Source organism: Diceros bicornis, chromosome 1 (genome assembly GCF_020826845.1).
Source record: "Diceros bicornis minor isolate mBicDic1 chromosome 1, mDicBic1.mat.cur, whole genome shotgun sequence".
Lineage (NCBI taxonomy): Eukaryota > Metazoa > Chordata > Mammalia > Perissodactyla > Rhinocerotidae > Diceros > Diceros bicornis.
The window spans coordinates 92,946,707-92,959,486 of NC_080740.1; the positions used below are offsets into that span (position 1 = coordinate 92,946,707).

The 12,780-nt window shown below is 39.5% G+C and overlaps 1 protein-coding gene across 4 annotated transcripts in view; it reads right to left on the reverse strand.

Annotated features, from left to right (window-relative positions):
- RNF130 (ring finger protein 130) overlaps positions 1 to 12,780 on the reverse strand; it is a 99,273-nt gene that overhangs the window by 21,469 nt on the left and 65,024 nt on the right. For all 4 annotated transcript variants that reach the window (XM_058548155.1, XM_058548144.1, XM_058548135.1 and 1 more), the window contains one exon: positions 1,797 to 1,868. In XM_058548155.1, the coding sequence (XP_058404138.1) occupies positions 1,797 to 1,868 (72 nt within the window). The remainder of the gene's footprint in view (positions 1 to 1,796; positions 1,869 to 12,780) is intronic.

Sequence of the window (12,780 nt, forward strand, 5' to 3'; positions counted from 1 at the left end):
TTTTCATGGGCTTAACAACTCAAATTATATCTAAGCCAGTCTATTTTGTTTTTAAACTATGTTGTGACAATTAATATTAATTCTGCTTGTGAAACTTCATGTCAGAATTCTAATTTTTTTCAAGGTTCAAATCAGCTATCACCTTGGACTATCCTCATGTCCTCTCCCCACTAAGGCTGCATCACCAATCAGGTCTAGTGGGTTTCACTGCACACCCTCCACAATGTGGGTACTCATTAGGAGGCTCATGTGACCACATAGCTAAGTACAGGCAGCAAAGATGATGAGCCCCCAAAAGACAGCTATCTAAAGATCTGCCCCCAGGATGGGAGCTGTGCACCTGGTCAGAGATTTGGGGTAGAGAACAGCCACTGGATCAACTCAATACTGAGTCTTTCTCAAGAGTCAGCCAGGTGTTTGGTAACACAGAGTAACTGATTTCCTTCCTTCTCTGGACCGGGGAGGGTTTCCCCTGAATGGTCATAAAACAGAGCACTACCAGGAATCTAAGCCAGGAAAGGTGAGACTATTTGCTATGTCATTGTCACTTGGATTGAAACTTAGTGGAACAACTCTTGGCAGGTGTAGGAGGTACAAACTAAGAAGAGGTGTTGGTTTTAATAAGGAAAGATGGGTTTGAGCTAGCCTGGGGGACAAAGTAGGATGGGTAGGTTAGACCAGCTCCAGGGAATTTCAAATCAGTGTGGCAGCTGAGGGCCCACCAGGCCAGGAAAGCGCTGACACAGTGACCACTGCCCTGCGGTTGAAGTGCAGTGGTTGTGATGTTGCTTACATTCTCTGCAAGAGTTTTTCCTTTCTTCTTTCCTTAGTGTACAGTGAAGTTCACTGAAAATGTCTCCACCTTCAGGAGCTGTGTCAAAGAAAACTAGGTGTGGTGGTGTCAAGGTAGTGGGAATAAAAATGAGTGAGTCAAGTCAAGAAAGCGGTAAAATTTAGGAGGATAGAGAATCATCTGAAATTATCCTTCTAGACTCTTTGTTGAAATATTAGAGCTGGGTGTGGGGCAGAAGACAGTTTTGGTTTTATGCCCTCAGAGACACAATATTTTCATTCTAGATAACCTTGCTTATATCAAATGAAGGGTCTAACCTTAAGTTACTCTTTTGTCCTTATAGAGCAGAAGTAGGGCCCTACCATAACTTGAGAACTGACTGGGGAATTCTGGTGAGCGGTTTCAGCCAAGCCTCTGTCACTGCCTCTCAGGTTCCGTGCCCTTAGCTGTCAGGCCCAATCCTGACAAACTGTGCCCTTCTTTCAGACTGCTTAGCCCACTGTACAGAAAGCACCTTGTTAACTGACGCTCCCTTGAAATGTGGGTCTCCAGTCCTCCATTGAATTGGTGAAGAAATAAAACACAAAGGAGACGTGGCCAAGTCTCAGGAAGCATAGGAACAGAACGCAAGTTCCTGGCTACTTAGTGCACAAACTGCCCCATTAGAGATCTTCCCAAAAGTATGCTAGGTTTTAGCAGAAGAAAACTCTGTTGACCACCACAGCCAGGGTAACTATAGGTAGCCCCGTGAAGCTAATAATGGCAAGAGCATTTAAAGTCCAGAAAAGTTAGAGAACTGTATGGAGGGCCTCCACATTACAGGCATACTAAGAATAAGATTTCAAAGAGACACTGGTTTATAATAAAGCATTAGCTAGAACACTTGAAGAAAAATAATATTCTCACAAAGGAGACACAGATGATGAGGGTATATTCCTCTCCCAACAAATCAAAAGCAAAACTATTTATTTTTATAGTGTTAAAAGCTATTTCATTACCCTACCTTATCACCCTTTTTTACCGTTCTGGTTGTCAATTTGCTGATGGCTTTCTTTGCTGCATCTCCAAGACGACGCTATAAAAATTGCAAAGAAAAACAGACATTAAGTCAAGATCTCTGGATGATGTTCTTTATTTTAAAATAATTAAATATATAAAGTCCCTATTATCCTACATCACTCTCCACATCATATCATGAGAGGATTCTAAAAAAGCAATCAAAAAATTAGAAAAACTGGCAGTTTTCCCATAGATTCAGCATTCTGGTTGAATAATTTAAAAGTGTATACAGTGAAAAAGCCAGGTGCCAAAATCACTACTGCATTTTGTATTTAATAAACATTTGAAATATTACAGGATTATCAAAATCTACGTCTTATACATGTCAGAGCTACCACCACTGTTCAACAGCTTTCCTATTCTGCTCCAAGGACAACCAGTATTAGATATATAACTCTGTCTTAGTAAAAGGACACCTCTAAAGCCCCTCGAAATTGCTTATCCTGTCACCAAGTGTGGGAACACGGGTTCGATCATGGCTGCACTTCTGTCTCTGCCACGACAAGGCTCTGTGATCTAGAGGTAGGTGTGCTGACCTTCAAGGGTTGAGTTCTTCTCATTTATCTGAGAGGGTTAAGTCAGAGAGTCTGTAAGGCTGGATTTAGCCAACATTTTACGAGCTACTGCGAGCACTGCCAGACACCAAGGACCCAAAGATGAAAAGACAGCGTACCCTTAACCCTGAAAAGCCAACTGAATTGGGGAACAGACTAGTAGACACATTTTAATGGAATGTTGTACAGCAGAGCATGCCCAAGTGGTGTGGCAGCACAGAGGATGCAACCCAATGCAGGTGAGGGGCTAGGGCAGAGGAGGAAGGTCAGAGAAGCCTTTGAGCGAAATGGTGCCTGAGCTAAGACTTGGACAACCGAGTAGGAAGAGTTAGATAAGGAAAAGCATAGAGATAGGAAGACAAAGAAAAGCACAAGTGTCCTTTCTGGACAAAGGAATAGTTAAGTAAAGACAAACAGGTGTGAAGCGCAGGCATGTGAAAGAAATTATAGTTTGATATAACTGGGGTGAGCACACATTTTATTGTTTAAATTAGAATGCTCCGAAGTCAGATAGCCCTGTTAATAATTACACTGGGACAATAGGTGCAAACAGGCACACTGGGACAGATGGTCACCCTACACATAACCAGACCCTGAACTGTGAGAAGAGGCAGACGCTGAGCCTGAAGGAGAAGGGTGGGGGCTAAAAGAAGGAGACCTTGAATTGTATATCCTGAGGATAAAAAAAAAAATCATAAAAACATAAAAATTTTAGGAGGAATTTAAAAATACACAAAAGAAAACAGAATAATTTAATGAACCTCTACGTATCCATCATCCAGCTTCGACTGTCAATGTTTTATCTGTATTTTCATCTGTAAGAGGGAAGCCCTCTTTATCGTGCTAGAGGATTTCGAAGCACATCACGAGCTCTGTATAATTTCAACCAGTCTTCACCACGTCTCTCTAAGAGATACGGGCTTTCATTTGGTGTCATTGTCTTATCTAACAAAACTAACAATAATCAATCAACATTATCAAATACTCAGACCATACTGCAATTTCCCCAGTTGTCTCCAGAATGTCTTTTTATAATTGGCTTATTTGAATCAGGATACAAATGATACACTGCATTTGGCTGCTATGCCTCTCAAGTCTCTTTAACCTGCAAGAGTCCCCTCTATCATATATATGTTACACATATATATAAAACAGCCTTATCGAGATATAATTGATTTAAAATAAACTGCATATATTCAAAGTATACTATCTGATGTTTTGACATGACCCACGAAACCATCATTATGATCAAGACAGTGTATCTTATCTATCATTCCCCCCAATTTCCTTGAGCCTCTTCCTAATCCCTTCTTCCCATCCCTCTTCCACCCTATCCACCCATGACCCACTTTCTGCTACTACAGTTTGCATTTTGAGTTTTACATAAATGAAGTGATACAGTAGTACTATTTTTATATGGTTTCTTTCACTTAGCATAATTATCTTTTTTTTTTTGAAGGGGAAGATTCACCCTAAGCTAATATCTGCTGCCAATCTTCCTCCCTTCTTTTTTTTTTCTCCCTTCTTTCCTCCTCCCAAAGACCCAAAACATAGTTGTGCACAGTTGTAAGTTCTTCTGGTTCTTCTATGTGAGCCACCGCCACAGCATGGCTACTGCCAGACAAGTGTGGGGTTCTGCACCTGGCAACTGAACCCGGGCTGCCGAAGCGGAGTATGCCGAACTTTAACCACTAAGCCATCAGGGCTGGCTCATCACTTAGCACTATTATCTTGAAATTAATCCATGTGGTTGCATGTATTGATATTTCATTTCTTTCTTATGCTATGTGGTATCCCATTGTATAGATATACCACAATTTATTTATCATTTTCCCTGTTGATGGGACATCTGTATTATTTTCCAGTTCGTGGCTGCAATGAATAAAGCTGAAAACATTTTTTACTTGTACAAGTCTTTGTTAAGGACATATGTTCTTTTTCCTCTGGTGTAAATACCTATGAGTAGGGAAGACTGGCTAACATGGTAGGCGTGTTTGGCTTTTTAAGAGACTGCCAAAGTGTTTTCCAAAGTGAGTGTACCATTTTACGTTTCCACTAGCAGCGTATGCAAGTCCCAGTTCCTCCACATCCTCAACAACACTTGATATGGCCAGTCTTTTCCACTTCATTGTCACCACCCTTAATAGGTTTGTAGTGGTATTTCACTGTGGTTTTAATTTGCATTTCCCTAATGACTAATGATGCTGAGCATCTTTTCACGTACTTATTTGTCATCCGTATATCTTCTCGAATGAAGTGTCTGTTCAAATCTTTCACCGATTTTTCTACTGAGTTGTTTGTCTTATTATTGACTTGAGAGTATTTTACATATTCTAGATACAACTCCTTTTGCATATATTTTCTCACTCTGTGGCATGTTTTTAATTTTGATGAAGTCAATTTATTAATTTTTCATTTATACATTGCACTCTGGTGTCCTATTTAAGTAATTTTTGCCTATCTCAACGTTATAAGATTTTCCCCTATCTTCTAGTTTTATTGTTGTAATCTTTATATATAGGTCTCTGATCCATTTTGAGTTAATTTTGTATGGTATGAGGTACTGTTCCAAGTTCTTCTTTTTTTGCACATGATATACAACTGTCCCAGCACCATTTGTTGAAAAGGCCGTCCTTTTTCCACTGAATTGCCTTTGTACATTTGGCAAAAATCAGATAGCCCATAAAGGTGTGGGTCTGTGTCTGAACACTATTTTGTACCATATATCTATTGTCTACCATTAAGCAAATATCACACTGTCATGATTTCTGTAGCTTTTTAACAAATTTGAAATCAGGTCGTGTTAACCCTCCAACTCTTTTCTGCTTTCCCAACATCCTTTCAGTTGTTCTTGATCTTTTGCATTCCCATAAGAATTTTAGGTTCAGCTTGTCAATTTCTATTAAAAAAGCCACCTGGGATTTACACTGGGATTGCACTGAAAGTAGAGAACAATTTAGGGAGAATCAACATCTTAACAACATTGCGTCTTCCCTGAACACTGTCTCTCTCCATCTATTTAGCTCTAGTTTAATTTCTTTCAGCAATATTTTACAGTGAATTTCACCGTACAGGTCTTGCACATCTTCTGTCAGATCTTTCTCTAATAATTTCCCGTTTGTGCTATTTCCTGTTTGATGTTAACGAAAACAGTATTTAAAAAAAAAAAAAAAAACCTCAATTCTCATTTATTGCTTGTACAGAAATAAAATTGATTTTTTTGTGTGTGTGTGAGGAAGATAGGCCCTGAGCTAACATCTGCCAATCCTCCTCTTTTTGCTGAGGAAGACTGGCCCTGGGCTAACATTCACGCCCATCTTCCTCCACTTTATATGGGACGCCGCCACAGCATGGCTTGACAAGCAGTGCATCGGTGCGCGCCCGAGATCCGAACCAGCGAACCCCGGGCCGCCGCAGCAGAGTGCGCGCACTTAACCGCCTGCGCCATCGGGCCAGTCCCAAAATAAAATTGATTTTTCTACACTGATCTTATATCTCTCAAAGTTGTTAAACTCATTTGTTAGCTCTAGCAGCTTTTTTATAGATCCCATCAAATTTTCTGCAGTCATCTGTGAAGGAAGACAGTTTTACTTCTTCATTTCTAACATGGGTACAATGGTAGCCGTCAAGTTTTTCGTAAATGCCCCTCATCAGTGTAAGGAAGTTACCTTTTATTCCTAGTTTGCTAAAAGTTTTAAAATCAGGAATACATGTTGGATTTTGGCAAATGTTTTTTTTTTCCATCTACTGAGATCATATGGTTTTCCTTTTTTTGTCTGTTAATATGAAAAATAACAATGATTAGTTTTTAATGTTAAATCAGTATTACATTCCTGGGATAAACACCATCTGGTCATAACAAATTAGCCTTTTTATATACTGTTGGAAATGATTTGCTAAAATTTTGTTTAGAATTTTTGCACCTAGGTTCAAGAAGGATCTGGTCCGTACTTTTCTGTTTTGAAATGTTTCTGTCTAGTTTTGGTATCAGGATGATGCTGGCTTCATAGAATGAAACATTAGGTATTGCTGCCATTCCAATTTCTATAGTTTGTGTAGAATTGTTATTATTTCTTCCTTAAATGTTTGGTAGACTTCACCAGAAATGATCTGCCTAGAGTTTTCTTTTTTTGGAAGATTTTAAACTACAAATGCAATTTCCTTGATGGATATAGGGCTATTTAATTTAGCTATCTATCTTGACTTTAGTTTTTCATGGAATTTGTCCACTTCCTTGAAGTTGTCCAATTTATTAGCAAAGTTGTTCCTAATATTCCGTTATTATCCTTATACTCTATAGTGATGTCATGGCTCTCATTTTTGATATTGCTAATTTGTGCTTTCTCTCTTTTTCTCCTGATCAGTTTGGCCAGAGGCTTATCAATTTTATCAGTCTTCTCTAAGAACCAGCTCTTGGAGTCATGGATTTTGTTCACCGACTGCTGCTCTATCTTCATTATTTCCTTTTTCTGCTTACTTTGGGTTTAATTTGCTCCTCTTTCCCCAGTTTCTTAAGGTGTAAGATGAGAGTATTAATTTCACACCTTTCATCTTTTCTAATACAGGCACTGCTTTGGCAGCATCATAAAAATTTTGATATACTGTGTTTTCATTTTCATTCAGTTCAAATGATTTTCTAATTTCCCTTTGACTTCTTTATCCTACGGGTTATTTAGAAGTTATTTAGGTTATTTAGGGTTATTTAGAATCTTTTTAAATGTATTGAGACTTGTTTTATGCCTCAGAGTATACTTCAAAAGAAGGGTATTCTGGGGCCGGCCCGGTGGCACAAGCAGTTAAGTGCGCGCGCTCTGCTGTGGCGGCCCTAGGTTCGCCGGTTCGGATCCCAGGTGCACACCGATGCACCGCTTGTCAAGCCATGCTGTGGTGGCGTCCCCTATAAAGTGGAGGAAGATGGGCATGGATGTTAGCCCAGGGCCAGTCTTCCTCAGCAAAAAGAGGAGGATTGGCAGATGTTAGCTCAGGGCCGATCTTCCTCACAAAAAAAGAAAAAAAAAAAGAATGGTATTCTGCTTTTGTTGACAGGAGTGTTTTATAAACGTCAATCAGATCAAGTTAATAATGTTGTTCAAATCTTTTCTATACTCACTGATTTTCTGTCTAGTTATTCTATCAATTATTGAGAGGGGGTACTGAAATCTCTGACTCTAATTGCAGGTCTATTTCTCACTGCAGTGCTATCAGTTCTCATTTCAGATTACTTTCAAGCTTTGTTATTAAGTGCATACATGTTTAGGTGCAATGTCCTCTTATAGAATTGTCCATTTTAGTATTCAGAAATGACTTTTACCCTGGCAACAGCTTTGCTCTACAATCTCCTGATAGTAATACAGACACCTCAACTTTATTTTGATTTGTGTTAATATGGTATATCTTTTTTCATCCTTTTGACTTATTTGTATTTTTTATATTTCATGTGGGTTACTTGTAGACATCATATTGTTGAGTCTTGCTTTTTTATCCAGTCTGTTAATCTCTGCTTTTAACTGGGGTGTTTAGACCATAAATTTAATGTGATTATTGATATGGTTATGTTTAAAGTTTATCATCATCTTGGTATTTGTTTTCTCTTTGCCCTATCTGTTCTTTATTCCCTTTTTCTTCTTTTTCTGTCTTCTTTTGGATTAATTTTTTAATTGTGTTAAAATATATATAACAAAATTTACCACCTTTCAAGCACAGTTTAGTGGTATTAAATACATTCACGTTGTTGTGCAGCCATAACCACCATCCATTCCCATAACTCTTGTAAATCTGAAATTCTATACCTACTAAACAATCACAACTCCTTCTCCACTTCCACCAGAGACTGGCAACCACCATTCTACTTTCTGTCTTTATGATTTTGACTACTCTAAGTACCTCATATAAATGGAATCATATAGTATTTGTCTTTTTGTGACTGGTTTATTTCATCTAGCATGTCTTCAAACTTCATCCATGCTGTAGCATACTGTAGAATTTTCTTTATTTTTAAGGCTAAATAATATTCCATTGTATGTATATACCACATTTTGCTTATCCATTCATCGGCTGATGGACACTCGGGTTGCTTCCATGTTTTAGCGATTGTGAATAATGCTGCTATGAACATGGGTGTACAAATATTTCAGAGACCCTGCTTTCATTTCTTTTGGGTATACACACAGAAGTAGAATTGCTAGATCATATGGTAATTCTGTTTTTAATTTTTTGAGTAACCTCCATACTGTTCTCTACAGTGGCTGTACTATTTTACATTCCCACCAACAGTGCACAAGGGTTTCAATTTCTCTTCACCCTCGCCAACGCTTATTGTTTTCTGTTTTTTCATAGTAGCCATGCTAATGGGTATAGTTTTGATTTACTTTTCCCTAATGATTAGTGATGTTGAGCATCTTTTCATATGTTTATTGGCCATTCGTATATCTCTGCAGAAATGTCTCTTCAAGTCCTTTGCCTATTTTTTTAAGTGGGTTGTTTTTTTGCTGAATTGTAGGAGTTCTTTATATATTCCGGCTATTAATTCCTTATCAGATATATGATTTACAAATATTTTCTCTCATTCAGTGGGTTATCTTTTCATTCTGTTGATTGTGTCCTTTGATGCAGAGAAGTTTTAAATTTTGATATAGTCCAATTTATCTTTTTATTACTTATATTGTTGGTATCATATCCACGAAATCACTGCCAAATCCAATGTTATGAAGCTTTCCTCCTATGTCGTATTCTAAGAGTTTTATAGTTTTAGCTCTTAGTTAAGGTCTTTGATCTACTTTGAGTTAATTTTTGTATACGGTGTAAGGTAAGGGTCCAATTTCATTCTTTTGCATATGGATATCCACTTTTCCCCGAAACATTTGTTGAAAAGACTGTTCTTTCCCCATTGAATGGTCTTGGTACCCTTGTTGAAAATCATTTGACCATATATGTGAGGGCTTATGGGCTCTCTATTCTATTCTGGGCTCCCTATTGTATTCCATTGGTTTATCTTTCTGTCTTTATGCCAGCAGCACATTGTTTCCATTACTGTAGCTTTGTAGTAAGTTATTAAATCAGGAAGTGTGAGACCTCCAACTTGGTTTTTCTTTTTCAAGATTGTTTTGGATATTCGGAATCCCTTGAGGTTCCATATGAATTTTAGGATCTACTTACATATTTTCGCAAAAAACGTTGGGATTTTTGATAGGGATTGCACTGAATCTGCGGATCACTTTGGGTAGTAGTGACATCTTAACAACATTAAATCTTCTAATCCACGAACATGGTATGTCTTCCCATTTATGTGTCGTCTTTAATTTTTTTCAGCAGTTGTTTTTTAGTTTTTGGTGTACAAGTCTTTCACCTCCATGGTTAAGTTTATTCCTAAGTACTTTATTCTTTTTGGTGCTATTGTAAATGGAGTTGTTTTCTTAATTTCCTTTTTGGATTTTTCAGTGTTAGTGTATAGGATATATTTTGAAGGCAGCTCTGAGAATTGATGGATTAGATGTGAGACATGGAAGAAAGAGAGGGGTTTACAAAAAGATGACGCTGTGGTTTTGGCCTGAGCAGCTTAGAGAAAAGAATCACCATCTAATGACACGGGGAAGATGCAAGAAGAGCAGGCCTGGAAGAATTTGGTTTTGGATGGATGAAATTTGAGGTCAAGAATAATGAGAACTGAGACCTGACTCCTGGAGATGACAAGGAGGTCATGGTGACCTGGACAAGAGTTGTTCAGTGGAAAGACAGGAAGAAAAGGCTGACTGGAGCCGCCTTCAACTGGGACAAGGTGGTGGTAGCAGGGTAATTTTAAAATCTTACCAGATTTCCTCATAAAGACACACACAGCAACTTCAAGACTAAAAGTAAAGCCCACAACATCTTCAACAAAACCAGGTGAAAGGGCATCTCGAAAACCCCAGCCTGCAAGTCGGCGGGCCAGACCACCAACTGCAGCATACTCCATGCAGACAGAGTCAGGAGCTGTGCGGAGCGGGTGAAGGGGAGAGGAGGAAGGGTCTGACGGTCCTAAGAGCCGGGGATTCCAGAATCACCAAAAACACCCTCCCCCAAGAGACGACTCACTGAACAGAAACCTCGGCAAGTGGATCTGAGAAACAACCAGAGAAACTGGGAGCAGATTTCTCAGGCTCCAGTTTACAGATAAGGGAACAAAACAAAATGTGGAAATCCACTAATGGGCTGAGGGAAGATCAGAGATTGCTAGGGCGGCCAAGCCCTCGAGGATCTGAAACACCCAACAAAAACTCCCTTCCAAGGGAAAGAGGCCTCCCTGAGGAAAAGAGAGCTGGGACCGAGCAGGGCAGGAGCCCTGTAGGGTAAAGGAGAGAGAAGCTTCCATCACTAGAGGTGACGGATCTCAGGAAGTCCTGGAGGGGAGCTACAGAGAGAAGGCAGCAGACGGGCCCTCACACTGTGCAGTGCGGAGAGCTGCCCTGACCCACATCTACCCCATGTGTCCAGTGTCCTCCCGAAGGTAGAGAAAAATTCACATCATGTAAACAAGAGCAACAGAGAAAGTTATGATCACACGCTATACAAAGGTATTATAGGGCAGAGAACGAGCCAAATAACCTTCCACACAATGAATGTTTTGTTGTTGAACTGCAGTTCTTTATATATTCTGACATCTATCCCTTATCAGATATGTGATTTGCAATAACTACCTTTTAAAGAAATTCGAATAAGAAAAATATCAGGTATTTACCCACAGAATAAATACATTTCTGGTGTTCTTCCTTCCTTTGTGTACTTCCACTATCCACTGATACCATTTTCCTACTGCCTAAAGGATCTCCTTTAATATTTCTTGGAGTGTAGGTCTGTTGAAGATTACAGTCACACACCACAACACAACATTTCGGTCCATGACTGACTGCATACACTACGGTGGTCCCCTAAGATTAGTACCATAGAGCCTAGGTGTGTGGTAGGCTGTACCACCCAGGTTTGTGTAAGTGCACTCTGTGATGTTCACATAACAGTGAAATTGCCTAACAGCACAGGCACATTTCTCAGAACACATCCCTCTCGTTAAGCCAAGCATGACTAATTTTTTCAGCTTTGTATATGTGAATTTCACCTTCATTTTTGAAAGATACTTGCAGTGCATATAAAATTAAAGATGTTTCTCCACTGTTTTCTCCTTTGTATTGCTTCCAATGAGACAAATGTTATTATGCTCATCTTTATTCCTTTGTTCTTTTTTGCCTGACACCCCCACCTCCCTCATTTTCTTTGAGGACTCCAAGTACATATACATTGGGCTGCTTGAAGTTGTCCCACAGCTCAATGATGGTCTGCTCATTTTTTTTTTTTTTTTTTTTTGGTAATTCTCGTTCTCTCTGCATTTCATTTTGGGTAGTTTCCAATTGCTATGTGTTTATGTTTACTAATCTTTTGTTCTACAATGTCTAATCTGCCATTAATTCCAGTCAGTTTATTTTTCATTTCAGACATTAAAGTTTTTATCTCTACAATTTTGATTTGGGTCTTTTTTTTTTTTTCAGTAATATCTTACATGTCCCTAGTTATCTGAATTTATGTGTGGTAGGCAGAGTAATGGGTCCCCCAAAGATGTCCAGATCCTAATACCTGGAACCTATGAATATGTTCTGTTACATGGCAAGGGGGAACTAAGGCTGCAGATGGAATTAAGATTGCTAAACAGGAGATTAGCCTGGATTATATGGGTGGGACTAATGTAATCACAATGGTCCTTAGAAATGGAAGAAAGAATAGGGAGAGGGAACCAGAGAGATGGCAGCCTGAGAAGGACTCTGCCTGATATTGCTGGCTTTGGAGAAAGAGGGCCATGAACCGAGGGATGTGGGTGGGTTGTAGAAGCTAGAAAGGGCAGGGGAAGATTCTCCCCTAGAGCCTACAGAAAGGACTGCAGCCCTGACACCACCTTCATTTTTAGCCCAGTGAGACCCATTATGAATACTCTACTCTATGAATCATGAGGTTTTCCAGTCTGGCAGTCTGGGAACAGGCATTGTCTGCTGGGTACTATTCCTTCGAATCGTTTTGGATGGTTTTCCCCAGCCTTGGAGTTTCCTCACAGGCAAGGGCTGATCAATACTCTGCTGAATACTCACGGTGGTTGTATCCTCTACAGACCCTAGGGCTTTGTTTTCTCTGTGCATTTCTCTCCTCTTCAGCACTGTGTTCTGAGTGCTAGCCACCTTGTTCTCCATGGACTCTCAGCTCTGTCTTCTCAAACAAGGCAGTCCACTGGGCTCTGCCTTGGTTTCCCCTCCACACACTGTGGCCTAGAAACTCTCTCAAAACATTAAGCTGGATAATCCTAGGGCTCATCTCTTTCGTTTCCCTGTTCTTAGGGATCACTGGCCTTTGTTGTCTGTT